General features: G+C 53.6%; 2 protein-coding genes across 7 annotated transcripts; one reads left to right on the forward strand and one right to left on the reverse strand.

Moving 5' to 3' along the window:
- Nucleotides 1-1,553: 1,553 nt before the first annotated feature.
- On the reverse strand, nt 1,554-14,804 carry TLCD2 (TLC domain containing 2). Its single transcript, XM_083715315.1, has 5 exons — nt 11,862-14,804; nt 9,779-11,366; nt 8,861-8,943; nt 6,171-6,253; nt 1,554-3,609 (listed from the first exon to the last, which is right to left on the reverse strand). The coding sequence occupies exons 3-5, from the start codon at nt 8,922-8,924 to the stop codon at nt 3,241-3,243; spliced, it is 516 nt and encodes a 171-aa protein (XP_083571441.1). The 5' UTR covers nt 8,925-8,943; nt 9,779-11,366; nt 11,862-14,804; the 3' UTR covers nt 1,554-3,240.
- Nucleotides 3,931-25,642, forward strand: LOC310832861 (apoptosis-inducing factor 3-like; the record flags this gene model as incomplete). 6 transcript variants are annotated; one of them, XR_014558468.1, is made up of 20 exons in its annotated part: nt 9,039-9,683; nt 15,482-15,554; nt 16,739-16,848; nt 16,935-17,044; nt 18,188-18,232; nt 18,376-18,457; nt 18,545-18,657; nt 20,129-20,215; nt 20,651-20,742; nt 20,923-21,053; nt 21,258-21,373; nt 21,726-21,797; nt 21,911-21,974; nt 22,794-22,870; nt 22,949-23,066; nt 23,392-23,490; nt 23,823-23,898; nt 24,850-24,954; nt 25,060-25,411; nt 25,480-25,642. XR_014558468.1 is itself a non-coding variant. In XM_083715119.1 (19 exons), the coding sequence occupies exons 1-19, from the start codon at nt 3,946-3,948 to the stop codon at nt 25,094-25,096; spliced, it is 1,755 nt and encodes a 584-aa protein (XP_083571245.1). In that variant the 5' UTR covers nt 3,931-3,945. The 6 variants fall into 6 exon arrangements, 4 of the variants coding, with proteins under 4 accessions (XP_083571245.1, XP_083571242.1, XP_083571243.1 ...); XR_014558469.1 differs by having other exon boundaries at nt 15,485-15,554; XM_083715119.1 differs by lacking the exon at nt 9,039-9,683 and adding an exon at nt 3,931-4,093 and having other exon boundaries at nt 25,060-25,642.
- Nucleotides 25,643-26,087: the final 445 nt, after the last annotated feature.

Here is a 26,087-nt window from a genome sequence, read left to right on the forward strand (position 1 = left end):
GTCCGACTCTGGGGTTGCGGCACTCATCTCACTTTATTGGCCGAGGGAGCCGGCGTACAGCTTCCAGGCACTTATTAACCTAAACAGTATGGTAATAATTATAACAGCAGTTTCAAAGCGCATCAAAGTGCAAGTAGATAAATAGGTACCGCTCCAGCGGAAAGGTAAACAGCGTTTCTGCGCGCTGCTCTGGTTCTCCAGAAGTGGCTTAGTCCTGCTGGCCACATGACCCGGAAGCTGTATGCCGGCTCCCTCGGCCAATAAAGCGAGATGAGCGCCACAACCCCTAATGGTCAGGGGTCCCTTTACCTTTACCTTTACTTTTAAAAAATACGGCAGCCACTATTAGCCTTAAAAGTACTATAGTAATGATTCTCCCTCAATTTCAATTTAAGATATTTCAAATGTATCTATGTATGGGGAGCCACTATAGCTTCTCTATCCTGTGAGCCCTGGGTGTCTCCTACAATTGCTGAGGCTGGTCTGCCTGAGGCTGCCCCCCTGTTTCCCAGGGGCTACAGGAACGTGTGTGTTGGTGGTGGCCTTCCAGGTGCTGCAGGGCCCCTCCTGCTCTCACCCCCCCCCCCGGTCTGGCTACTGGCCATACATGAGGGGGAGGGGTGCCCATTTTTAGCCCACTTCCCCCTCCCCAAGAATCCTAGGAACTGTAGTTCAAGGGTGCTGGGAATTGTAGCTGTGAGAGGTAAATGGTTTCCAGGATTCTTGAAAGGGTCAAATAATGTGCCTTACATGTTTGGTGTGTAAGTGGCTGATGTATTAAGTATGTCCTGCCTGTCCAAAATCTACTGCCCTTCAGTTTTACTGGATATCCTCTAGCAGGAGAATGGGGAGCCTGTGGCCCTTCAGATGCAGCTGGACTCCAGTCCCTATAATCCCTAGCCATGGTTCTTACTGGGTGATGCTGATGGGATGTGGGAGTCCTGCACCACTTGGAAGGCCACCAGTTCCCTAGCCCTGTTGTAGACACACTTGCCTGGGGCTAAGCTCCATCGAAACCTGTTCAGGAGACGCACACAAGGTTGTCTCCGGAGGAAAAGCCCCAACACTTGGTGCAGAGGACCATCTTTACCTGCAGAAGGTGCCTCCTGTGTTCCATTTCAATAATTGTTACAAATTTCTGGGGCAACTTCATTATGCTCTACTTTTGGGGAACAGGGGGGCCTTTCTGAATCCTCCATCCCAGCCCAATGAAGGGTTCAGAAACACTCAAAAGCTTGCTCTTCTGTGACATTTCATGGGTCTTCCTACAGCTCTTGCCGTGTTGGAAGGCCTCTGAATTCAGAAAGCTATCTTTCGGAGTGTGACTACTTCGTGGGGTCTGCCATCTTGTCCATCTGTAAACCTGGTCAAACTCCTGAGGACAGTGGCGTATCCATCCTGTAAGGTCAGTGTTACAGGACAACCATGACGCTGGCCTGAGCAGCAACACAGCTTTGGGTTCCCCCAGCCCCACCTTCAGGGCCACTTGGAGCCTCCTTCCCCACTGGATGCCAAGGAACCTCCCTCCTGCCAGGTAAGACCGAGCACCAGCATTCACTTTATCCTTTTATTTCTGTTACTTTTGTGCAAACATATCCATACACCTTGTTAGAATAAAATTCTTGTAAGTGCATTCTCCCTTATTGTCTACACCAGTGATGGCGATCTTTTTAGACACCGAGTGCCCAAACTGCAACCCAAAACCCACTTATTTATCGCAAAGTGCCAACATGGCAATTTAACCTGAATACTGAGGTTTTAGTTTAGAAAAAACAACTCATACATTAACATCTTTTGTTTTAAAAAAACCCCACAATAACAGTGCTTTCTATGATACAAACAACTTTTTTTTTTTGAAAGGTAAAAGTTTGCATTTGGCATGCTTTTGAACAATTAATGTGATTTTTGCTGTTGTACACATGCTGATAATTTGTCTAACCTTGCTGAACTCAAGGCGGCTTACTCCCGAGTAGGAACAACAATCTGGCGGGAGGCCCTGACGCATCAAAAGTCGAGGCCTGGACAGACTGGCAGTTTCCCAGCACGAGCCCTCCTCTCCTCCTCCCCTCAGCGCGGCCCCGAGGATGAAAATGGTGCCCTAGCAGTGCTGGGACCATGCTGGAAGCGGCCAGGAGCCCCCTGCAGTGCTGGAGCACCAGTTTCACTCCCTAGCTACGGCCCTCCTGGGACAACGGCGCACATACCCACAGAGAGGGCTCTGAGTGCGCCCTCTGGCACGCATGCCATAGGTTCACCACCACTGGTCTACACAATATTGAGGCCTCAGAGGAAGCCGTTTGGCTCTTAGCAGGGTTAAAAGATCCTGGCCCTCAGCATCCAGTACAACCAGGTGGTGCCGTCCCCTGGCACAGGGATGCCTTGGATTAATCTAGGTGGCCAGCAGGGTCAGAACGTGGCCATGGCAGCATCCCTGGCTTAGCCTGGAGAGAGGTGAGGAGAGTGGGATTTGCTTGCAACTCTTCAAAAGAGAGAATAGTAAAAGGACAATTGCCAATGGGCACTCCCCCACGCCTGCCTGCAGAGAATGCACCTACAGACTGTTAGTTACCGAGAGGCTCAGCTGAGCACGGCATGGAAGGGCAGATCACATACAGGCTCTTCAAGGAGATAAATATTCTGCAGAGAGAAAGAGAGGCCAGGGCAATCCTGCTTTCATGTGCAGGCAGAGAAGGGCCAGGAGGCAACAAGACAGAGGGGTGAGGGAGAAGGGAGGGGTCCTGGCATCCTGCCACTTGCTCTGGCCTGGATCTCAGGTGTTGGCGTTCGGAAAGGGGTCTTGCCTTCTGGAGCTCTGATGCAGTGAAACTCCCACCCTGCAAGGGGGGGGGGGGGCAGGCAGGTGCCAAAAACAATGGTCAGAGCACAGACAGTTGTGAGGGCCAAGTCATTTCAACCAGCTCCCTCCCTGCAGGGAGACCTTACATCTTTGGCTACTCCTGCTAGCCCACATTCCTTGACCGCTGCCAAGACCCCTCCCCAGCTAACCAGAGGGCCCCCAAACACTGTCCCAAGAGACTCTCCAGGAGCAGCTTCTTCCTGCCATGCGGCTGCAGCTGTGGCTGTGGTGGCCTTTCCATGATCCAGCTGGAGGGGCAGTTGCAACCTGGAAAACAGATGTTGAAGACCACCCCCTGCTCTCCTCTCCTGTCCTGCTGACTTGCTCTCCTCCTCCCTCTGGCCTGTACAGCCAGCTGTTGGGGAGGGAGGAGCCAGGGGTGGTCACTTCTCCTTCTCACGCCGGCTGGAGGTGAGGAAGTCGTTGCGGAGCAGGCGGTAGAAAAGGACGATGTTCATGGGAGTCATGACGGCCATGCCCACCGTGCTGAGGGTGTAGGTGTTGGGCGGTATGTTCTCCCGGTTGAGCACCAGCCAGCGGGTCATCCAAGCCAGGGTGGTGATGCGGAAGACCACGTAAGTGCCCAGGTTGAGCAGGCTGGTCAAGCGGTAGGAGGTGGTGTGGGCCAAGCCAGCCATCAACAGGATCGTCCGCAGGTGCAGGAAGATGGAGTTGATCTCCACCAGCAGGGCCACCATGGCAAAGCCCACAAAGCGGTGGACCAGGAAGGCAAAGCCGAAGCAGAGGATCACCTGGGAGAGAGGCAAGAAGGGAGCAGTGGCTGTTAGGAAGCCAGCACCATCTCTGAAGGGTCTCTGGCTGAGGAAAAGGTCTCTCCCACTCCAGCTGTTAACTGGAGAGACTGCCATTGGAGAGTGCATCCTCCATGCAAAGCAGACAGTCTACGCCCTTTCCTTCACACTCTCTGTCCACCTAGCCCAGGATTGCCTGCTCAGACTGGCAGCGGGTCACCAGACTCTCAGGCAGAGAGCTTGTTTGCCAGCTTCCTGACCCTTGTAAACTGCAGAGGCTGCCATTGGGGATTGAACCTGGGGCCTTCTGCATGCAAGACAGGTGTCCACGCAGTTATGCCCCTTTCTCTCCATCTGCAGCAACTGAAGACGGCTAGCCTGGAGAGCCTGAGAGCGGATCAGCCCCAGCCAATTTCATGTCACATCATTTTCCTACAACGAAGACTTTGGGGAGCAGCTTTGGGGTTGAGGCTGAATCCACCGGGTGAGGAAGGAAGGCAGGGCACTACTGGCTGGGGGAGAGGGTGAGTGCCTGTGACTGGGTCAATGCCAGTCAAGGGTGCTGTGGTGGATTTATTTAATTTACAGGATTTGTATCAGGCAAAAGGGCACCCACAGCAGCTTACCTACAGTCAATTAAAGTAAGACAGTCTCTGCCCATAGGCTTCCAATCTGAAAAGTACGACACATGAGGCCAAAGGGACAGGGAGTGGGGAGAGCAAAGCAAAGCCAGGCACCAGCTAAAACAGTTTGAATCTTCAGGTTTTTTATAAAGAGGTTTTAACAACTGCAAGCAAAGCAAAGCAAAAACATGGCTTTCCCCTTGCATGGAGATGTGGCAGTGGTGCCTACATCACCTGTTGAATTTCTACCTGTCTTGCAGCTGTTAAAAGCAGTGGGGCCTTGTCCAAAAAAATTCTAGTGGCCAGCAAGAGGAGAAGCAGCCAGACAGCTCAGCACCTGAGGGAGGCAGGGAGAGGGAGGAGGATCTTGGGATCACACAGCAGACAGACTCCTGCTCTTCTGTAAACCTCAGTGGATTGGGTAGGACTGCAGAGGAAGGAAGGGGGAGCTGCCAAGATCCCCTTCTCTTAATGGGGTGTGTGTGTAGGAGATCCATTATTTTGGGGGGGGTCCTCTAGCTCTTCCCAGCAATGCTGTCCTCAGCACAGGCCCTAATGGGATTAGCTGCCCCCTGGGGATTAAGCTTTGTCTCTGCCTGAATTAGATGTATTATTTAAATGGCCTTTTGACCCATCTAGCAGCAGCTTCTAATGGGCTGGAAAGCCACCAGAAGGATGGAAGCCCAGTGAGGAGAGGTGCCTGCCTGGAGGGTGTGCACACTGCCCCCCAACATACTCCAGACAGGCAGCTTAATCAGTGTGGGTCAAAAGGTTGTCTGCATGTGCAGAGACACTCCTGCCTTCACCACCACCTTACTTGCTGTGAGGCTGAACTGCCTTGGGACTGAAAACTGGGGCAAAGCCTTACGAAGGCTGCTTTCCTTGCCTTCTCTACCCCCTGCCCCCCCCAGCTGCTCCTAGATTACTTATCATGCGCTCATCCCACCCCCCACTTCAAACTTTGCCCACTTGCAAAGGGACCGGGAGGAGCAGGAAGCACGTTTTCCTAGTAACAGGGTCTGAATGGGGAATGAGACCACCCAGCACATGCAGTCAAGCCCTGCACGTATCCGCTTGCCTGACCTCACAGCCCCTGGCCCTTGTAGAGTGGCCTGAGCCAAGGGCTGCGCCAAGAAGCTGAGCTGCCAGAGACCATTGTTGGAGAGCAGCCAAGCATGGCACGCCCTGCCCTGCCCAGCTCCAAGGAGGCACAGGTCAGCTTCTCTTTATGTAAGCTGCACAGACATCATTATAAAACACGCTCAGGGACGGGGCGGTTGCTGACAATCCTCGCCTGGCATCAGAACCAAAGTGCCTGCTGGATCAGGTGCCCCAGGAGGATGCCTGCTAGCAGCACTCAAGCACAAGAGCAACTCGCCCTTCCTGTGGTTTCCAGCAACTGGCATTCAGGAATGCTCTGAATGTGGAAGGCAGAGCACAGCCATTGACAGCCCTCTCCGCTTCCATGAATTTCTCTAATCTTCTTTTAAAGCCATCCAAGTTGGCCATCCCTGCCTGCTGCAGGAGTGAGTGTGGTTCGTGAGGAAGGCTTTTCGTTATCCTTTCTGAATCTTTCAACATTCAGCTTCACGGGATGGCCAGGAGTTCTAGTGTTATGAGACAGGGGAGGGAGGAAACTCCTCTTATCTACTTTTCTACAGGCCATGCATAATTTTATAAACTTCTGCCATCTGGGGATTTGCCTGCCTGAAATCCCGGAGAGCCCTATCCCTGAACTAATTTGAGGCACCTTCGTTTCTCCTAGCCAGTCGGCTGATGCCTGGGAAGTGTGGTGCAGGGGTGAGAGAATTGCACTGGGACCCAGGAGAGACCACTGGGTGTCATCTCTGCCAGCCTCACAGGGCTGCTGTGCAGATAAAGCGAGGAGGAAGAATCCCTTCCCACTGCATGTGGGGGAGAGGTGCTCCCAGAACTCACCACAGAGTGATGGAAGAGCAGTTCCCAGCACTGCTGGATCTTCTGGTGATACATCATGTCGACGAAGTCCTGCACGAAATATCCTGAGGGAGGAACAGAAAAGAAAGCGTTAGCAGCCAGGCCCCTTCACACACACACCAGATCAAAGAGGAGGGGAATGTGCAGAGCTTGGCCTCGTGCTCCTCTGAGGACTGGCGTGTGTTAAACTTTCCACAGATTAAATTATGAAGATGCTGAAGAGGCTGGAAAAAAGTCTCCAAATTCCTGGCTCCAGACTTCTTCCACCCTACCCCACCTCTGACTGCTTAGTTTGCAGCGGTCAGATTCAGCCCATGCTAAGAACATGCATACAGGGAGGGGAAGATGGCCCTGCCTGTCTCTTCAGCTCCCCAGGCAAGCAGATGCCTGGGCGTTTCCCCCTCTAAACCGACAGATAAAGATTCCCCCCCTCCCAGCTCTAGTGTCTCCATTCAGGGCCAGTGGCAGGGAACGAGGCTGGCAAGGGCTGTTTGCCCACGTTTCCCTGACAATGCCGTTTCCTCTAAAGCTCCCGGCCTTGCCCTTCGCCCCCTTGTAAAAAAAACAACAGGGCCTCTTCGGGACAAGCCTAGAGAAGGCCTCTCGCTTCCCCTTCTCCTCTCCAATGTGACAGCCTCTGATCCCAGCAGCCTGTCCCGGGGGCTGACAGCTCAAGGCCACTTTCCTCAAGCAGACTTCACCAACCTGGTGCCCTCCAGATGTCTTAACATTCATCAGCCCCGGCCAGGCTGGCAAACGCCGTCCTGATGAGCATGGTCAACCGGCAGTTGCACCATGCCACCTGAATACTGCCTCAGCACCTGCACAGGTTCAGAGGCACTCTTGCCTATATTCTGTGACTGAGTCCTGGGATTTAAGCTCATGATCCAGGTTGAAGCCATAGCTGCCCCAGCCCTCTCACAGCTCAAGGACAAACCCCACCAGCAGAGCCTGCAGGATCACTCACACAAGGGATCCACTCTGATAGATTGGAACAGCCTGCTCTCACGGCCTTTAGTTATAATTTACGAAAACTGAGTCTCTGGTTGCGGCATAATTTTAACTGCCGGCTGCTGTGCTTATATGTTGCTTTAAAGGTGATCTTCCTAAGCTGCTTTGGGCATGTTTTGAGACAGAATCCCATGCATCAAACAAATCATCTATGGAAACACAGGATTCTCCACCCACTTCTGTCAAATGCTAAGAAGATGAAACCTCTCCAGGCCCCCAAATTGTTCACCGGGACGTTCTCCTCCCCGTCGACATGGGCACGAGTGCCAAGAGCCCAGTCCTCAGTGCCCCCAGAGGGATCAAGGCAGGTGAAGACACACAGCCAAAAAATAAAATGAGGGTTTTTTTTGCCAATAGGGGAAGGCAGCAGTCTCAGCAAGGCTGGCAACCGCAAGGCATTTCCATGTCCCTTTGGCTAGGACTCTGGGACTTGGAATAACAACACCCCACCCCCGCCGACTATTTTAAAAGTCACATGAGAAGCATTCCTGTTCCTCCTCGTGGCATCCCCCCTGCCTCAAGAGTATCTGGGGGGAAAATCTCATAGTGCTGGGTGGGGCATCTCCACTTCCAGGAATCTAATTCCCCCAGGCGGGTGCCCTGCTCTCTCCTGATCCGGAAGAATGTCTGTTGGAGCAAAAGACTGGAGTGTGGGGAGAGAAAGAGGCCATGTGGCCCAGCTCTGGAAGGCCTCCCCCCAAGCCCCTTGGGCCACTCGCATCTCTCCCAGGCCCCATCCTCAGGGACCTGCGGTGAGGTGTGGTGCTGGAGCCTGGTTTGAAAAGGAGGAGTGAGATGTCACTCACTGGCTATGCGCTCAAGAGTGTTGTGCGGAACCTCCAGGGTCAGAGGCAGTCTACCACTGAACCGCTGGGGAGAAACAGCAGGCGAGGCTTGCCACCTCTGTGCCTTGCTTTGCAGGCTTCCGTTGTGGGAGGTAAACCAAAGCAAATGTTCCAGTGACTTTCCCCGTTTCCCTGCTATCTAGAGGAAGCTTACCATGCTATATCCTGTCAGTGGTGGGGAGACATAGTCAGGCATAGTTCTGAAACGGGTCTGCTGCATGGGGTGAGGCTGGGGCGTGGCCCAAGGGGTGCTTTGCATGCGCTTCAATGACTCTCTGTCTCTTGGGGGTGGGCAGCGAGGCTGAACTCTGCGGAGAGGAATGTGCTGTGGCGGCAGCAGCAAGGGATGAGAATGGGCTCGTTTGTTTGCCCCCAGGTCACGTGCCTGCCAGAGGGAAGTGGCGAGAGGCGCACCCAGGAGATAGCCTGGCACCAGCCGCTTCCCGCCCCGTGGGTCAGCTGCTGAGACTGCAGCCCCAGGGGACAAAGGCAGGCAAGCAGAGCAGCCATTGAAAGGGAAGGCTCTGGGGGCACCGAGGCAATCTTTCCCACACACGTCCTTCTGTGGCTTCCTTGGGTCCAGAGCGCTGTGTTCAGCTTCCAGGGCCCATTTTCAATCCCACCTCAGCTCTGGGACCGGGGAATCGTGGGCAAAGTGCCTCTGGGTGCGCACAGAGTGCCAACCACTGTGCCCACCGGTGCGGCTTCACACACTCCCGCCCGCCCGTCTTTTATGGTCAGCGCTTAGGAGGAGCGGGGGTCGGCTGCAGGCGGGGACCCCTCCTCCTGCTGCTGCCCCTTCTGGCGGCCACTCACCCACGGAGATCCCGAGCAGGTGGTGCGCGGCGGGCAAGTGGGTGTCGATGAGGTCCTCCGCCATCTGCGGGTGGAAGTAGAAGCTGGAAAAGGAAAGAGAGCCGTGAGACCCCTGAGCGCGCGGTGTTCCGTTTCCCCCCAACTCCGCCCAGTTTCTCTCGGCCCCCGACTCACCCGAGCAGCGCCCACGAGCCGCTAAGCAGACTGTGCGCCAGGGAGGTCCAAATGTTCCGCCACTTCCAGCGGTTGCGCTGCGCCGAGGGCGGCGGCGGCACGAGGCGCTCCAGGCCGCCGTTGAGCAGCCGGAAGGCGACCACCGACCCCCCCAGGACCAGCAGATCCATCGAGGGGCTGCCCGCGGGCCGCGAGCCCCGCCGATCTCGCCCGGCCGCGCCCCAGAGAACTGCCCCCGACGGCGGCGCCTCCAGCTCCCTTTGCGCCCGGGCGCAGCAGCAGGAGCAGGAGCCGCCGGACGAAGCGGGCCCCCGGGCGCGCCTCCCATTGGCTCCTCGGCCAGCCCGTCTCCATGGCAACGGGCACGCCCCGACGGGACGGGAGGGGGCGCTGCGGGCGGGATCAGCGGCGGCAGAAGTGACGCGGCCGGAGCGACTTGGTCCTGTAGGGTCCGGTTCCCGGCAGAGCAACGGGCTCGCCGCCCACAAGAAGCAAAGCGCAGCCCGGCAGCGGCAGGACTACACGGGGATCCCTTTCCAGCGGGGAAACTGGGGCAGGGAGGCACGCCCTGGAGCAGTAGCGCCAGCCGCGTTGGATGCCGTGGTGGGGTACTCCGACGACCCCTTCCTCGCCAGCAAGGACCCAACCGGTTAGGAATGGGCAGGGTCAGCGAGGGGGAAAAGTGGACCCGGAGAGGGGAGGGGTCTGCCCACCTAGTCATTTTGAAAATGCTTAACAACCTACCAACATAATAATATTCATCTCTAATTTGTAGATATGGCTCGTTCTCTCCATCTAAGAGTGTTGTTGTTTAGTCCGACTCTTCATGACCCCCTGGACCAGAGCACGCCAGGCACTCCTGTCTTCCACTGCCTCCCGCAGTTTGGTCAAACTCATGCTGGTAGCTTCAAGAACACTGTCCAACCATCTCCTCCTCTGTCGTCCCCTTCTCCCTGTGCCCTCCATCTTTCCCAACATCAGGGTCTTTTTCAGGGAGTCTTCTCTTCTCATGAGGTGGCCAAAGTCTTGGAGCCTCAGCTTCACCATCTGTCCTTCCAGTGAGCACTCAGGGCTGATTTCCTTCAGAATGGAGAGGTTGGATCTTCTTGCAGTCCATGGGACTCTTAAGAGTCTCCTCCAGCACCAGAATTCAAAAGCATCTATTATTTGGCGATCAGCCTTCTTTATGGTCCAGCTCTCACTTCCATACATCACTACTGGGAAAACCATAGCTTTAACTATACGGACCTTTGTTGGCAAGGTGATGTCTCTGCTTTTTAAGATGCTGTCTAGGTTTGTCATTGCTTTCCTCTCAAGAAGCAGGCATCTTTTAATTTCATGACTGCTGTCACCATCTGCAGTGATCATGGAGCCCAAGAAAGTAAAATCTCTCACTCCCATCTAAGAGTAGATACCTTGAAATTAACGGACCTCAGGACATAATGCCCATTCATTACTTTGACACTGAGTACAGCCTGTAACAGATTGAGAAAAATCTGTGTTGTTTTGACTGAGCAAAGGCACATGTAAATTCCCTCAAGCACCAAACTGTGTGGGAAGCGTTGCTAAAGCGGACACCATGGCAGCCTGTGCCAATCTGGTGCCAATCCGTCACATGCTTTGGACCACAACCCCCATCACTCCCAGCCAGTGCAGAACGCTCTGTTTGGGGGCAAAAGGGGGGGGGGGAAACAGCCAAATTTGTCTGCCCTCTCCCAGACTTAGACAATGTTGGTGGCAGAAGAAAAGGTGAAAAAGAAGAAATAAAATCAGCACTAAGCTTGGGGTGGGAGAGCCCAGTGCTCTTAAGGGCATTCAGATCTACCTTTCTCCAGTCATCAAATAGTGGGGATGCTACCAGCCTGTGTGTGCATATGAGAAAGTGGGAGGGCACACTTTGAGTATGCGCTCTTCCCCACAGGCTTGGCCAAGGGTCAGAGGGCCAGAACTTAGTGACAGAGCATCTGCTTTGCAAGCAGAAGTTCCCCAGATCACTCTCAGAGAGCATCTCCAGGAAGGGCTGGGGAAGGAATCCCTGTCTGAGGCCCTGATCAATGTTCTGAGGTAGAAAGCAACTTCCTACGTTCCTAAGGTTAACAGCCCTCCAGAGAATGCCTGCCTAATCTTTGTCCACTGACACAGCAAACTCATTCCGTAGTCTTGGGTGCCCTGCTTTGCCCCATGGCCATGCTTTCCCTTGGTTCCCCCCATCATTGTTTACTCTGCAACTTGTAGGGGAGGCCGTGCCAGAAATTTTCTGCCAATGTTTATTAAGCTATGCTTTTCTTTCTAAATTGACACCCAACCTCTGGCAACGCTAATTTTATGCACACTCTCGAACTGACCGAGATGACTGGCAGAATCCGAGACCTGGGAGAGGAGACGGTAGAAGAAGACTGGAAAAAATTCAAGATTTATTTGCAAAAATATTGTAAATTGTATAAATGTTAAGCAGGATGCTTGATTATAAACAACTTGGCACCATTAAAACAGACGAAGTGAATTTTGAAGATAAGTCAAGTTTAAGAAAAAACAAATTTTTAGATAACTATTAGGCTAAGTTTAATTTTTTAAGGAGTGAAATAAATGGATCTAAAATTTGAGATATAACATTGGAAAATTAGATAGTAAGGATGGAGATAAGATGATAAATTGCTGGTTTAATTTTTACAACTTGGAACGCAGGAGCGGGAGATGTGAGGAAGTCCAAAGGAGATAAGAAAAGATGTTATGATATGTAATATTTTTGCTTGCTTATTTATACTGTAATTAAAAAACCCTTAATAAACATTTAAAATAAAAAAATAAAAATAATAATTTTATGCACACTCTCGTGCTTCTCCAAGCGATACGAGAGCCAGTCAAGTCACTCTCAGGTCCCTGTTGCAACACCAGACTTGCAGACTTGGCTCTGCACTCTTTCTGAGTCCTAATAAAGGACTCATCATTCATTAGAGGACCAACCTGTTGCATCTTTGCTCCTCTGCCCAGGACTTGCCTCTCCCTTTTCCCTGCTGACTCAGAGGCTGTTCTCACCAGAGAGCAGGATCTTGCCCATCTTCCTATCTGCCTGCTGGGTCCCCTCCACATCCTCCAAGACAGGCCTGTCCACCTTCTTCACATCTGCTTGTCTATACAAATGAAAGTTTTGCTGGTTGTTTCATAAAATTTATCCGCCACTTGATTATTATTTTAAAAAAACAAAACACCTCAAAGCTGGTTTACAGAAGAGATGAAACAATGAAATTATTACTAAGAAAATATAGCAGCAATGAGTTAAGAAATTTGAAAAGCTAAAATAACAAGGGATTAAAAATGGATCAAAACTCACATAAACTTTCCAAACATCTGGGTAGGCTTGTCGAAGCAAAAGCACTTCTAGCAGGTGCCGAAAAGAGTGCAGCGAAGGCACCTGTCCGGTGTCAATAGGCAGGGAGTTCCAAAGATTGTAGGGGCAGTGGAGAGATGGTTTGCAGTTAGGCCCCAACAGCCTGGGCTCGAGTATTACTGTTTGCCTCCCCCAAGTTGAAGAGGGAGAGGATTGAGGCTGCAAGTCCAAGAAGAAGTGTCCTTGGCTGGGCTGGCTTTGGGCAGGGTCCTCGTAGCTCAGGAGCAGAGCACCTGCTTGGCATGCAGAAGGCCTGGGCTCAGTCCCCAGTGGCATATCTCCTGGGAGGGCTAGGAATGGCTCTCTTTCTGTCAGCGTAGACAGTCCTGAAATGGATGGAGCAACTCCTGCCTCATTGCATGTGATGTAGGAGTTGCCAAGCCTCTGCCACACCCAGGCCCAGCTGCTCATTACCCCATGGGCAGTCTGCACACTCCCTTTCTGACACCTTGATTAAGGAGATCCAGAAGCTCCTCTCCAGGTCTCAGCCCTCCGGAGCAACAGGGGTGCCCCTGGGGGCCCCCGTTTCCAGCAGAGCATCAGCCGTGGAGGAGCTGTGCATTGGAGGCAGGAGCTGAGAGGAGGAACTGGTTGAAGCAGGCCGGCTGCCTCTCTTCACGCCCACCTTCTCTCCCAGGAGAAGCCGGGAGGGAAGGAGCCACAGGCAGATCAGCTGAGCTCCAGGGAAACCGAATCCAAGGCCGTGAGTACTTGCTTTTGCCTCGCTGGCACTGCCACAGGCCACCTCCCTGGCAGCACAGGCTGAAGGAGGTACAAGGGATGGGGCTTGCCTCCAAGTTTGAAGGGTGGCCAGCATCTGATTTCCCCCCTGGGGACAGAGAACCTGTATTGCCTTTGGGAGGCTGCTGCTTCCTCCCTGGCCTTGCCTGCTGGGCTCTCCGCAGCCAGCCTGGGCTCATAGCTAGGGGCGAGGAGGATGCTGAGGGGATCTGGAGGGCAGCCACCAATGTTTCCCTGTGCTCTGTTGGAAGGGTCTCTGGCAATGAGGAAGACCTTTCCCTGCCTGCCACAATCCTAGCTTAGGTGATCAGGCCGGTTGTTAGAAGGCAGCATCCCAAGTCCTCAGGGGTAGAATGTCGCCTTGCAAATGGAAGGTCCCAGGTTCAATCCCCAATGGCCTCTCCAGGTGGGGCTGGGAGAGACCCCCTGCCTGAAGCCCTGGAGAGCTGCTGCCAGTCAGTGTAGACACTATTGAGCAAGATGGGCCAATGGTCTGACTTGGTATAAGGCAGTTTCCTATGTTCCTATGCACTGTCTCTCTGTCTTGTAACAGCAGCCATTGAACCCTCACAACGCTCCTTTGAGGTAGGCAGAGAGAGAGAGAGAGAGAGAGAGAGAGAGAGAGAGAGAGAGAGAGGCTGGCTGGCTGGCTGGAGGTTCTCCAATCAACAGATAGACATTTGAACCCAGATCCCTCCAATCCAAGCCCAATTGTTAGCCTATCCAGTGGTGATGACCTAGGGACTGATGGGAGTTGTAGTCCAAAACATGCGTTGGGCGCCAGGCTGGCAAACTCTGTCATGGTGCCATTTGTTTCTGTGTCAGGGAAAGGGTCCCTTGATAAAAAGTTGTATTTGATGAGCTGCCATTGAAGGCTCAGGAATAATTTCACAAAAAATAAATAGATGGCACTCGAAGCACCTGGTTCTGCCTCTTCCGGCCCAGTGGCTTCCCTCCCCCAGGCACATCCTCTTGCCTTCCCACACGCAAGCAGCACACCAGAAGGTGCCTGAGATGTAGAAGGACCCTGGCCACTCCAGCTGGGGCTGGGTAAGAGCACTGAGGGAGGTGACACTGGGAAAGACGCCCCCCAGGAGCCGGGAGGAGAGAAGCTGGGGCGAGGGGCTCCCAACTGCCCTGCAGTAAAATGAAACAGGGGAACAGCATTGGGTGTGCTAAGTTAGGCTCCTGAATTGGGAGGGGGAGATGCTGATCAGGAGTGGGGCTTTGTTCCTACGTCATGCTTATTTCATTAAAAATATACTGCTTGATTGTAAGAAGCAGCCAACCTCAAAGCGGATTTATGGGAGAGGGCTGTGAGGTCACATCATATCCTGTTTGTTAACTGTTCTGAGGTTTGTTTGTTTTTTACAAAGTTGTGTATACATTTTATAAAATTAAATTAAACGGTTCTGCCACTGAGAACAAAGGCCTTTAGCTCAGAAGGTGCTTGGAGGCTCCCCTGCCCTCTCTGTCTCTCCCATGCCATAGCTGCCTGTCTCTTGCACCTGACTCTGATTGGTAGAGCTTGGGGGTCCTAATCAGAGGGCACAAAGTAGGTCCCACATGAGTGAGGTCTGCCCAACCCTCATCTCTACTTGGCCTCCCTCCCTCTGCCAGGCAGCCTCTCTCTCTGTCTCTGGTCCCAGGCAAAGGAGGACTGGGCCTGCCTCACCATCACCAGCTGCTGGGTCATTTCTCAGCAGGAGACACTTCCCAGGGCTGGCCTGGGGTCTTCTGCATGCAGAACAGTGAGCTCTGCCACGGAGCTGAGCCCCCCTCTCAACTCAGGGCTGTCAGCTGGGTGTTATCAGAAACTGCTGAGGGCTGAGCCACCACAAGGTGCTTGGCAGCTGAAAGGATAGTGTGTTCTAATAAAGAAGAGAGTGCCTCTGAGAGTGTGTGGAGTGCTTTCTCTGCATTGCCAGCCGACTTCTAGCAAGGAATTAGGCGTTGATTTGCCCTGGGCTCTCTTCTTTTACAAACGCAACATGAGGGAATCTGGTGTCATCATTGTCAGAAATAATGTTTCATGGAATGTCTTTGATGTCAGAAAAAAGCAAGCTTCGCTCCCTTCCCTTCTGACTGAGTCCTGCCTTGTGGAACTCACTGCCTGGAGTGTGCAGCTGGGCAATGTTAATGCAGACTTAATGAACTGGAGTGTGGCCCGGGTGGATTTGGGTGCTTCCACCCACTCATCTCACCGCTCATTCTGCTGAGAGAGGTCCCAGGGTGGGGGGCAGACAAGAGAGGCTGCTCAGGGAGGGAGGGTCTGCCCTTGTGTTCTCTGCCTGACCTTGTTTCTTCTGGGCCTCCAGCAGGAGCCATGGAAGGGGGAGACACGGTGGTCACGCAGCAGGTCTGCCAGGAGGACGACATGTATGACGGAGAGTGAGTATAGACGGCAGGGAAGCGGTAAAAGCATTGCTGCGTTTGTTTTGGCTGTATGAACAGAAGCAGTGCCACCATGGAAGACCACCAAGCAAGACACGGAGGGAACAGCCCTTTCCTGTCGCTTCTCCCCAGCTGCTCAGGGATAGACTGCCTCTGTCCCTGGAGGTTCCACATGAAGTTCTTGAGGCTAATAACCAATGATTGACTTCTCTTTCCTGCATGGATCTGTCTAGTCTTTGAAAGCTGTGGGCTGATCCAGATATATATAGATACAGATATAGATACACACACAGGGAAGCGTTCTCTCTCTTTTTCTCCCCCCTCCCTCTCCCGAAGGAAGACTTCCTTCCTTCCTTCCCCGCTCCCCCCACCCAGCCCTCCTGCTACTAACTTCTGCCTCCTCTTCCTCCAGGTTTCTGCTTGGCTACCCAGCCCCTCCCAGTTCTGCCCTTTTATAGACCTGCAGAGTATCTGGATGGGGGGGGGGGGGAAAGGACACATTTTTAAGGCTGCCAAGTTCCCCTCCTCCCTTCCCACTTTTACAATATATGTATCCTGGCCTCGTGCATGGGATGCTTTCTTTTCCATTACGGTTTCTTAAGCCATCGGGCTGCCCAGAACAGGAGCTGAGCCAGGCGGCATGTTATGAGCCTGCATGTTATGCAAAGGCCTTTGCATAATTCCTGCTCGGGTCTTACACAAGCCTCCCCACCCATCTGCACATGTCTCCAAGGCCTTGCAGAGTTGTCTGGCAGCTCAGGTTCAGCAAAGGCTTCTTTTCCTGCTTTCACATTAGCTCGTTTCACAGCAAGCTAGACATGCTGTCATTTGCAAACGGTGCAGAATCATCCACCCTGCAGGCCTGGTGCATTTGGAGCTCTTGAGTCAACAAAGAGATTGGAGCATCTGTCCTGGTCCTCTGGCCTTCGCTGTTGTGGAGGCAGGAGATTGGACAAGGGGGAGGGCAACTGGCAGCAGGACAATCCCTGCCTGCCTGCCTGCAGGACTCCTTTGCACCCTAAACCCTAGAGTCCCTGGCTCCCTTGGATGTGTGGGCTGGGGGAGTCCAGTTCCTAGGAAACTCCTCTGGAGAGCATCACCGAACTCTCCCAAAAATAGGCTTCTGGAGGGAGAATGAGTCTCTGCTTCTCAAGGGCCACCTGTCTCCCTTCCACTTGCAGGATGCGAGAGGTGGAGGTGGCTGGGCACCCGGTGTTGCTCGTGAGGGACCACCTGCAGTTCAGCGCTCTAGGGAGCAGGTGCACCCATGCCGGAGCCCCCCTCAGCAAAGGTAAGGGAGTGCCTCTCTCCCATCTCTCTTCCTCCCTGCCTGTTTCTCTCTCTCCTGCTCAGCTGGTCTCTCCTTCTGAATTCCAGGCTACTTGGGACGGGGACGGGTCCGCTGCCCCTGGCACGGGGCTTGCTTCAGCCTCAAGACGGGGGACATTGAGGAATACCCCACCCTGGATTGCCTCACGTCCTTCAAGGTGCGCTCTGATTCTGACTGCCCCATCTGCTGGGGCTTCCTTGCACAGAGAGCCAAGGGGCCTTTTTCGTCCTGAGAGGAAGGGGGAGGCCTCCGCTGTGGTCCTGCTGCGCAGCTTCCCTGCCTGGGTGGAAGGGGCTGCTAAGGGTGCCTGTGCTTCACTGCATGCCCAATTCAGGGCCAGGATCTTGGAAGGACAGCCTCCCCACCCAGGCCCTGCTGCTTATCTTGTTGCCCCTTCGGACGGATGGCGGGGCCTTTTCACCTGTGGCACCTGAGCTTGGGGGGCTCCCTTTCAAGAGCGGCTGGCTTGCCTTCTTCTCTCAAGGCACTTAGGCAGGCTGTGGAAGGGATGACTTCTTCAGGCCCATTCAACCCCAGGAGAGGTCTAGATTCCTTGCCAGAAATCCCGGAGAGCCATTGCTGCAGGTCAGAGTAGAGGATACTAAGCTCAGTAGACCAAGGGTCTGACTCAGTTGTGCCATGTGAATTATTACGGCTATAAGCTGCCTTTGGTGGCCGCAACCAGAGTCAGCCTCAAGTGAGTCAGCTGTGAAGGCGCCAAAATGAGCATATAAATCAGTGTGTGTTTTCATGCCTGTGGCAGCTGGAATCCTGGCCTTTGGTCAGCCTCAGTAGAGGGAGGCCAGTCCACAAATGCTGCAGTGGGAATGAGGATGGCTCCACATGGCCCCACTTACTTCCCTTGGGGGTGAGAAGTCCCACAAATGCAGGACTCGCCTGGGCTTTGATTTCCTCTGGAAGGAAAAGTCACAGGAGACTTAACGAGCATTTTGTGGCATTCAGTTACCAGTATACAGGTGAGCACAGGTGGAGCCGGCAGGCACAGCTTCACACACCCAAAAAGCACTGCTCCCCATCAGATCCCCGGAGGGAGGTGGCTTCCCAGAGACCCAGAAACCTTGTCTCTCTTTGGGTCTCCCTTGAAAAGTTCCTGCTCTCCCCCTGGCTTCCTGCCCCAGAGACACCCCACGCCCTCAGTTACCTTGGTGCAGGGTGTGGGGAGTTAGAGAGCCACCAAAAGATGTCTGTGCCCACTTCCTACAGAGCATCAAGGGATATTTGCAGCCCCATTAACCCTCTGCTGTCCAAGCTCCAGTCAGTATCCTTTGGGTCTCTGCAGGTGACTGTGGACGGTGGGCATGTGTACGTCACGGCCAAGATTAAGGTAAGGAACTCTGACTCCCCTCCCCTTCTCAAGGCTGGATGTCAGGGGTGCCATGGTGTTGGCTACCTGTCCTTCCTCCTGCCCAGCCACAGCCCAGGCTCACACCCTTCTTCTCCCCACCTGCCCCCCCCCCTTTCTGGCAGGACCTGGAGAGCAGCCACAGGGTGAAGCCCATGAGCAAACGGAACCTGCTCAACAGCCAGACGGCGCTGCTCCTGGGGGCAGGTGAGTCCAGGAGGGCCAAGGCTGGGGGGCGTCACCCAGAGTGCCAAAGTGTCATCACTGCTCACCTGGCTGCCCTCTCCTTCCTAGGCCCCGCAGCCCTGACTTGCGCCGAGATCCTTCGCCAGGAGGGCTTTACTGGCAGAATCGTCATGGTGACCCGGGAGAACCACCTGCCCTATGACAAGACAAAGCTGAGCAAGGTCTCTGGGGGGCCTGGGGCATGAGCAGTGGGGCTCATAATACCTGAAAATGCTGAGGATGGGAAGTCTCTTTGCCCCTCGTTCATTACACCAGGGATCACCCAAGGTTTTCAGGGGGCCCAGACTTTCAGCTTTTGTTTTTTACAATGAGGCTGCCTCTAGCTTCCGTAGGAGGAAAGTTACAGGGCAAGAGGTGGAGGCCCCTTTGAAGTGATTTCTGAGAACTGAGAGGGTGGTGTGGCTGCCTTGCCCATTTTTTCTGGCACAGAGGATCAGTATGGTAGGATCTGCCCACCCAGGACCAGCAGGAAGCACTGGCCTTCTCTGGGCAGGCATAAGGTTGCCCGGGTGCAGGGTAGGCAGGACAGTCGTTTAATGGTGTACTGTGCCACATTCTGCATGGCAGCCTTTTGTGGCTGGTGCCCAAGGCACTACCTGTGCCCACTTGCCCAAAAGGATGGGCACCCCCTGTGCCACATGATGGCATTTTTATACTGCCCTTTAGCAGGAACCCCACCCAGTCAACCCCACCACTTTTTAAATCCCCTGCTTTAGAAGACTGCTGGGCTGGGGAGGGATGAGCTGGGTGCTCCCAGGCTTCAATGGTGTCTTCTCCCAGGCAGCTTTGGAACTCCCTGCCTATTGAAGCCAGACAGGCTCCCTCTTTGCTGTCTTTCCACCAGCAGCTGAAGTCCTTTGGTTGCTTTTTAATGAAAGGGCTGGTGCTGTGAAGTTTTTATTGCAGTAATTTGTATCTTTTAATAGATTATATAGATCCATCGAAAGGTATAGTTTTAATTCTATAGTTTAGAATTAATTAAATAAAAAAAACTAAAATTAAGAGTTTTAAAATTATTGTTTTCCCCCAGTGTTTTTAGCTGTAAGCTGCCTTGATTCCATGTCAGGGGGAAAGGCAGAGTATAAATAAATGTTGTTTAGTCGTGTCCGCCTCTTTGTGACCCCCTGGACCAGAGCACGCCAGGCACTCCTGTCTTCCACTGCCTCCCGCAGTTTGGTCAGGCTCATGTTTGTAGCTTCGAGAACACTGTCCAACCATCTCCTCCTCTGTCGTCCCCTTCTCCTTGTGCCCTCCATCTTTCCCAACATCAGGGTCTTTTTCAGGGAGTCTTCTCTTCTCCTGAGGTGGCCAAAGTCTTGGAGCCTCAGCTTCAGGATCTGTCCTTCCCGTGAGCACTCAGGGCTGATTTCCTTCAGAATGGAGAGGTCTGATCTACTTGCAGTCCATGGGACTCTCAAGAGTCTCCTCCAGCACCAGAATTCAAAAGCATCTATTCTTTGGCGATCAGCCTTCTTTATGGTCCAGTTCTCACTTCCATACATCACTATTGGGAAAACCATGGCTTTAACTATACGGACCTTTGTTGGCTAGGTGATGTCTCTGCTTTTATAAATATAAAACAGCAAAAATAACACTGGTATAAAGCAGGTCTCCTTCCTTTGCTGTTCATAGGCATTGGGTGCCAAAGCAACAGACATCTACCTGCGGTCTCAGAGCTTCCTGGATGCTCATAGCATCGAAGTCTGGATGGAGAAAGAGGTGAGTGGTGTTGCCACCTGTGAGGGGAGGGGGGAGATTAGGACACTGAAAGGAGACCCCCCCATTAACATGGATGATGCCACACAAACCCCTGCACCTTTGCATAAGGAGGGGGTCTCATGCCATGCAAAATGGGGTGCCCCCATTTCAGAACAATGGAAAGGACAAACAGAAAGGCAGGATGAGGAGAAGCTAGCAGTGTTGACCCTTGTCCTGCAGGATGAGGCTTTTCTTAAAGCCCAAGCTCTTCCCCAGGCCATTTAAGGACTGTGGTCAAAGGCTCAACGGAGGATGATGTTAAGGGCAGATTTAGTTCATGGGGGTGGACTAGATGACTCTTGGGGTCCCTTCCGACTCTACTGCTCTAGGACTCTGTCTGTTCCCCAACCCTCCATCACAGTCCCACTTCGGGTCCTCTCTTTGGCCTGGCTGCAGGTGGCGTCTCTGGACCTGGATGGCAAAAGGGCAGAGTTCAGTGACGGGACCTGGCAGACCTACGACCACCTGCTGATTGCCACGGGCAGCAGGTAGGCACTGCCCCCTCCCAGGCACAAGGGTACAGTATTGCGCCCAGAGCTCAGAAACTGCTCACGCTACTGAAATTCCCCGTTGCAAAACGTGCCTAGAACAATGGGAGTTTTGAACGCTGCCTCTACCATAAGCCAAGCCATCCTGCTCAGCCCCCTCTCTTCTTGCCCCCGTTTCAGCCCCAGGCGTCTCCAGTGCCCAGGCGCCAACCTCCAGAACGTCTGCGTCCTCCTCACCCCTGAAGATTCCAGCCGGATCCTGCGCTTGGCAACGGGCAAGAGGGTGGCGATTGTGGGAGCGTCCTTCATCGGTAGGGAAACCAGGCGGCTCAGTTAGGGTGGGCCTGGCAAGCAGCAGGGGGGAAGGCAGGGACAGAGCAGTTGCAGGAGCCTGGTATTACGGAACCTTCTGCGAAGCAGGTGCCTAGGACCAAAGAGACGCAGCTGGCCTCTCCCCCCTGCACCCCCTCCCCAAAAAGGCCCCCCGAGTGAGGCACCTCCTCTCCTTCTTGCAGGCATGGAAGTGGCCGCCAGCCTCGTGGGCAAAGCCGCTTGCATCGAGGTGATTGAGAGGGCAGAGTGCCCATACCAAGCAGCCCTGGGCTGCCAGGTGGGCCACGTGGCCATGAAGGTGAGCAGCCCAGGCATGGAGCCAGAGGGATTTCTAGAGAGGGAAGAGGGGGGCGCTCAGGGCCAGAGTGCCTGCTTGGCATGCTCTGATGGTGGATTGGACCTTCCTCCCCCCACCCCTCTGAGGCTTGGCTAGGAGGTGGTCTTGGAACAGCTCCAGGCTGGGTTATGGGGTGACTCTTTGGAAAGAGAAGTAGAAGGTGGGGGTAATTTCTTGTGGGCATTTTCTGGCACCTGTGACGCCCTCCCAGAGCACCCGTGTAGTAGCTGCAACCCAGGAGAAGGTGGTGCAGGCTGCCTGCCCTCCCTGGGTGCTCCAAGGCCAACACCTGTGTCTCCTTCCACCTCTGCAGATGCTTCAGGTGCAGGGAGTGAAGTTCCACCTGCAGGCAGAGGTGACAGAGCTGCAAGGCGAAGAAGGAAAGGTCTGTGATGGGGGGGCAGGGGCTGAGCTCAGCGCCCACAAAAGCGGGAGGCTGAGGGCTTGGCAGGTCCTCAAATCACAGCTGCCTTCCTCCTCTTCCTTCCCTACCCCCAGGTCACGCAGGTCCTTCTGAGCAGCGGGCAGGTGATCCTCACAGATGTGGTGGTGGTGGGAATAGGTGAGTTGAAGGGTCGGGCTGTATGGAGGGAGCGCTGTCCCCCATGAGCAGCAGGGCAGGAAGCCCCGGCTCTGTACCCCACATACAGGGATGGTGGTGTTTTCTCCTTCCCCCCCACATCCAAAAAAGCTGGAAGCCCTTTGCACACTCTGGCAACAAGGTACGGTGCTCTTGCCACCCACCCATTGCAGAACTGGAATGATTTCTTTCTTTCTCTGTATGTTTCTATTTATTTTTCAAAAATAATATCTAGGCACAGAATAATACAAATGTCTTCAGCGGTACAGCAGATGTCAAGGCAATAAGCAACTATTTTACTTTTAAAAGACAACTGAAGGCGGCCCTGTTTAGGGAAGTTTTTAATGTTTGATGCTGTGTTGTTTTTAATATTTGGTTGGAAGCCACCCAGAGTGGCTGATATAAATAATAATATATTATTTATACCCCGCCCATCTAGCTGGAAACCCAGCTAGATGGGCGGGGTATAAATAATATATTATTATTATTATTATTATTATTATTATTATTATTATTATTATTATTATTACATATCCTTTGCTATTTTAGCTACAATGATTTCTAGCATGTCATGCCAGCAGGGTCACAATCTTGCTCTGAAAGGGGGAGCTTAGTGTTCCCCTCAAACAAGCAAATAAATAAGCGCGCGCACACACACACAGAAAATAATTTGTAAGTCACATGGCTTGGCAAGGAGGGATCAGGCCAGGGCTTCAGCAATGCCAGGCTAGAGGCCAGGGCAAAGCACTTTGGTGCCAGCTGGGCATGGCCACCACCTCACTCCCCCCTCTCACCCCCCAGGAGTGACCCCCAATTCCAGCTTCCTTCAGGACAGCTCCATTGTGCTGGACCGCAGAGGTGCCATCGTCGTGGATTTGGTAGGTGGAAGATGCAGAGGACCCCCCCTCCCTCTGTCCCCTCCCCATCTCTGACCACCATCTCCTTTGCCCCCTCAGTTCATGCGAACCAGCGCCCCCTCTGTCTTCGCTGCTGGGGACGTGGCCTCCTTCCCCGTGGCTCTGCTCGGAGGGAAAAACATTGACATCTGCCACTGGCAAATCGCCCAAGCCCACGGTAGGCACTGCAGGAGTGGGGAAGGAATGTGTGCACCCCTCAGGGCAGTCCGCTCAGCCCAAGTACAGCGTTTGCAGAATTAATTGCCCAGAGCCTAGAGCTTGCATGTGTTTCTTCTTAAAGAAACATCAGGTTTCTAGTCCTTATTGACCACAGAGAACAGAGGATTGCTTTCTTGAAGAAGGGGCAGGCAGGCGGAGTGTAAGAAAAGCCAGAAAGGGGTGGGGGGCAGCTATCCCTGCTCAGTCGCTGTGTCCTCAGAGTGATCCCTAGAGGACTGACCACAGCCCCCCTCCATCTCCCCCCTTCTCCTTCTCCCCCCCAGGCCGCGTCGCTGCCCTCAACATGCTGCAGAGGCAGGAGAAGCTGCAGACGGTGCCTTTCTTCTGGACCAAGCTGCAGGCCAAGAGCATCCGTTACGCAGGTAGGCGAGGGGGGCGGGCACACACCAGCCTCCTGCCCCAAAGCCGCCAGGAGGCAGAGGAGCCAACCAACTGGCGGTGCCCCAGCCCTTTCATAGTTTTATGAAATATAATAATAGTTTTCTTATTTATACCCCACCCATCTGGCTGGGTTTCCCCAGCCACTCTGGGCGGATTCCAGCAAAACATAAAAACATAATATCTGCATAAACTACCTAGAGAATGCCATCCTAGAGCTTTGAGCCTCATGTCCAGGAGAGGTCTCAGTCCTCTGCCAGCTCCCTGCCAACTATCCTGTCGGATCCCAAAACTTTGCTGCCCTCTTGCCTGACAGGCTGCGGGATCGGCTACACTGAGACGGTGCTCAAGGGCGATCTGAGCCAGGAGAAGTTCCTCATCTTCTACATCAGGTGAGTCAAGAGCTCTGCTTGGTCATGGGGGGGGGGGCGAGCAGGGGCCCCAGTTGCCAGCGCAGAAGCCCCCATACCCAGCACTGCAGAGAAGCAACTGCTGTGCTTTGGATTGGATTGGATTGGTTGCATTTCTGTGCTGCTTTCCATTCAGATGAAACCCCAAGCGGCTCACAAAACAATGAACAACAATAACAGAGCAGAACAAGTACAGCACAAATCATTTAATTAATAATCAGTAAAACAACTGCAATTTATGAAATTCGGTCAGCGAAACGGAACCTAAAAAATAAGTTGAACATCAGAATTACAGCATAAGGCATATTGTATGATTTCTAAATCGACAATATAGCATTTTCTGATCGATAAAACAGTATTTTCTTTGGGTGGGGGTTAAGGATAGAGCATTAATGCTGGTGACGCTCCAAAGTGTCTTAAGGTAGGGGCAGATAGATCCCTTTTCTCCCCCACCCCACCCCTCAGGCTGATGTGCATTCTAACGCCTATTGCATGGAAGGGGAGACAGCAAGGGGGAGTCCCCTAAATGCTGCTGGTCAGTGGTCAGGGATGATGGGAATCCACTGCCACCTTGCGGGGGAGGGGTGTTCTCCAATCCTGCCCTCTTACGTTGGGCCTGACAGTTTCAGAAAGAGCATCTCTGCAGAGAGAAACCTAGAACTGGAAAGATCCCAAGAGTCATCTCGGCCAAGCCCCTGCGATGCAGGAATCATGCAGGACTCATTCTGCTCTGGGTGGGGCTGGGCAGAGGCTTGTCAGAGTGGCACCCGTCATTAGGGGCGGGGGGGGGGGGGAACATTGCTGCTGGCAAGTCCCAGGTTCATTCCTCAGAATCTCTCCTTAAAGACAGGACAGGCAGCAGGGGCTGATGGGAAAGATCCTGAGGGGGGGGGGGGAACCATCCTGACCCAGCCCTCTCTCTTCCTTGCGCAGGGATGGCATTGTGACTGCAGTGGCCAGCCTGAACTTTGACCCCATGGTGGCCATGGTGGCTGAGGTCCTGTACTCGGGGAAGATCATCACCAAGGATGAGGCAGAGTAAGTTGCGTCAGGGGTCCCCCCCCCAACACAGGTGCTGACCCCCACCAGGGGCCACCATGCTTCCTCTCTTTGGGTGACCCCAGCCATCTTGTTTCCTTTCAGGGCGATGAATGAAGAAGCCCCGCCAGAGAAGGCCTAACCTCTCTCCCCACCCCATGCCAGGATCGGGGCCAGGGAGAGGCCATGAGGCTCCTAGCCCTGCTGAGAAAAAAGAGGCTGGATTTGATCCTAACAGGCACTGAAGCTTCTAATTTTTGCCTAAAAGAATTCCTAAAACTTACGTTAGCTTTAGGTTTCTCACAAACTTTTGAAATTCCGATCTAAGCTGTCCTCTCTGCTAGTGTTGAAGATCAGGAAAAAGTGCCTGAGCTGAGCTGCCTCCAGATGTCCCACCCTCCCTCCAAGCAGGGCCCCCATGCCGTGGGTTTTTTTTGGAGGGGGGGAGAGAGAAGGGGCTGCAGCAGCTCACGGGTAGAGCATCAGCATCATCTCCAGGGAGGGGCTCTGCTCAGACCCCTGCAGAACATCTGCCGGCCTGTGCAGACAACACCAGATTCTGTGGAGAGGAGGCAGCTGCCTAGTAGGTCTTGCAAAATGTAATATTTGTTCTGATATGATGAAGGGCTTTGCCACTTTTGTTCTGAATTAACTGTAGCAGTGTTCATAAACAGTTTGTCCAAAAGAACTCCAGGTGAGAGCCTTTAATGTAATAGGATTTTTGCATGTGGATCCCCCTTAAGGAGATTTGACAGACAGACGCCCCCACTAAGCCCACACCTCCTCAGATGGCGAGAGGCTGAGAGTTCCACTCTTGGCCGGCAGAGGGTGCTCTTGCCCCAGCTCTGGTTGCTCTCTGGCCGGCTCACTTCCTCATTGACTGGAGGTTCCCTGGGACCAGGACAGAGGGAAAAGCGTCCCAAGGCAGGCCCTGCCCCCCCCTCGGCTCCCCAGTTTCTCAGCTGCATCACCAGTCAGGCAAGTGTCTGGCAGGGCTGGGCCATTCCAGGCAGAAAGACATGCGGGAAGGTGAGATTTTGTTGCATTGCAGGGGATTGGACTAGATGACCCTCAGGGATCCCTTCCAACGCTATGATTCTACGACCAGTTTGGGGGTGGGGAAGCCTCTGCTA

The sequence above is a fragment of the Podarcis gaigeae genome (assembly GCF_964106915.1).
Source record: "Podarcis gaigeae genome assembly, chromosome: 15".
In the NCBI taxonomy this organism is placed as follows: Eukaryota; Metazoa; Chordata; class Lepidosauria; order Squamata; family Lacertidae; genus Podarcis; species Podarcis gaigeae.

Bases quoted from the DNA above. Each gene is read 5' to 3' on its own strand.
- TLCD2 (XM_083715315.1), bottom strand. From the start codon at position 8,924: ATGGCGGAGGACCTCATCGACACCCACTTGCCCGCCGCGCACCACCTG. The intron at 6,254-8,860 runs GTGAGTGGCCGC...TTCCTCCCTCAG, and splicing joins CCTGCTCGGGATCTCCGTGG to GATATTTCGTGCAGGACTTC. The intron at 3,610-6,170 runs GTGAGTTCTGGG...CCTCTCTCCCAG, and splicing joins TGCTCTTCCATCACTCTGTG to GTGATCCTCTGCTTCGGCTT.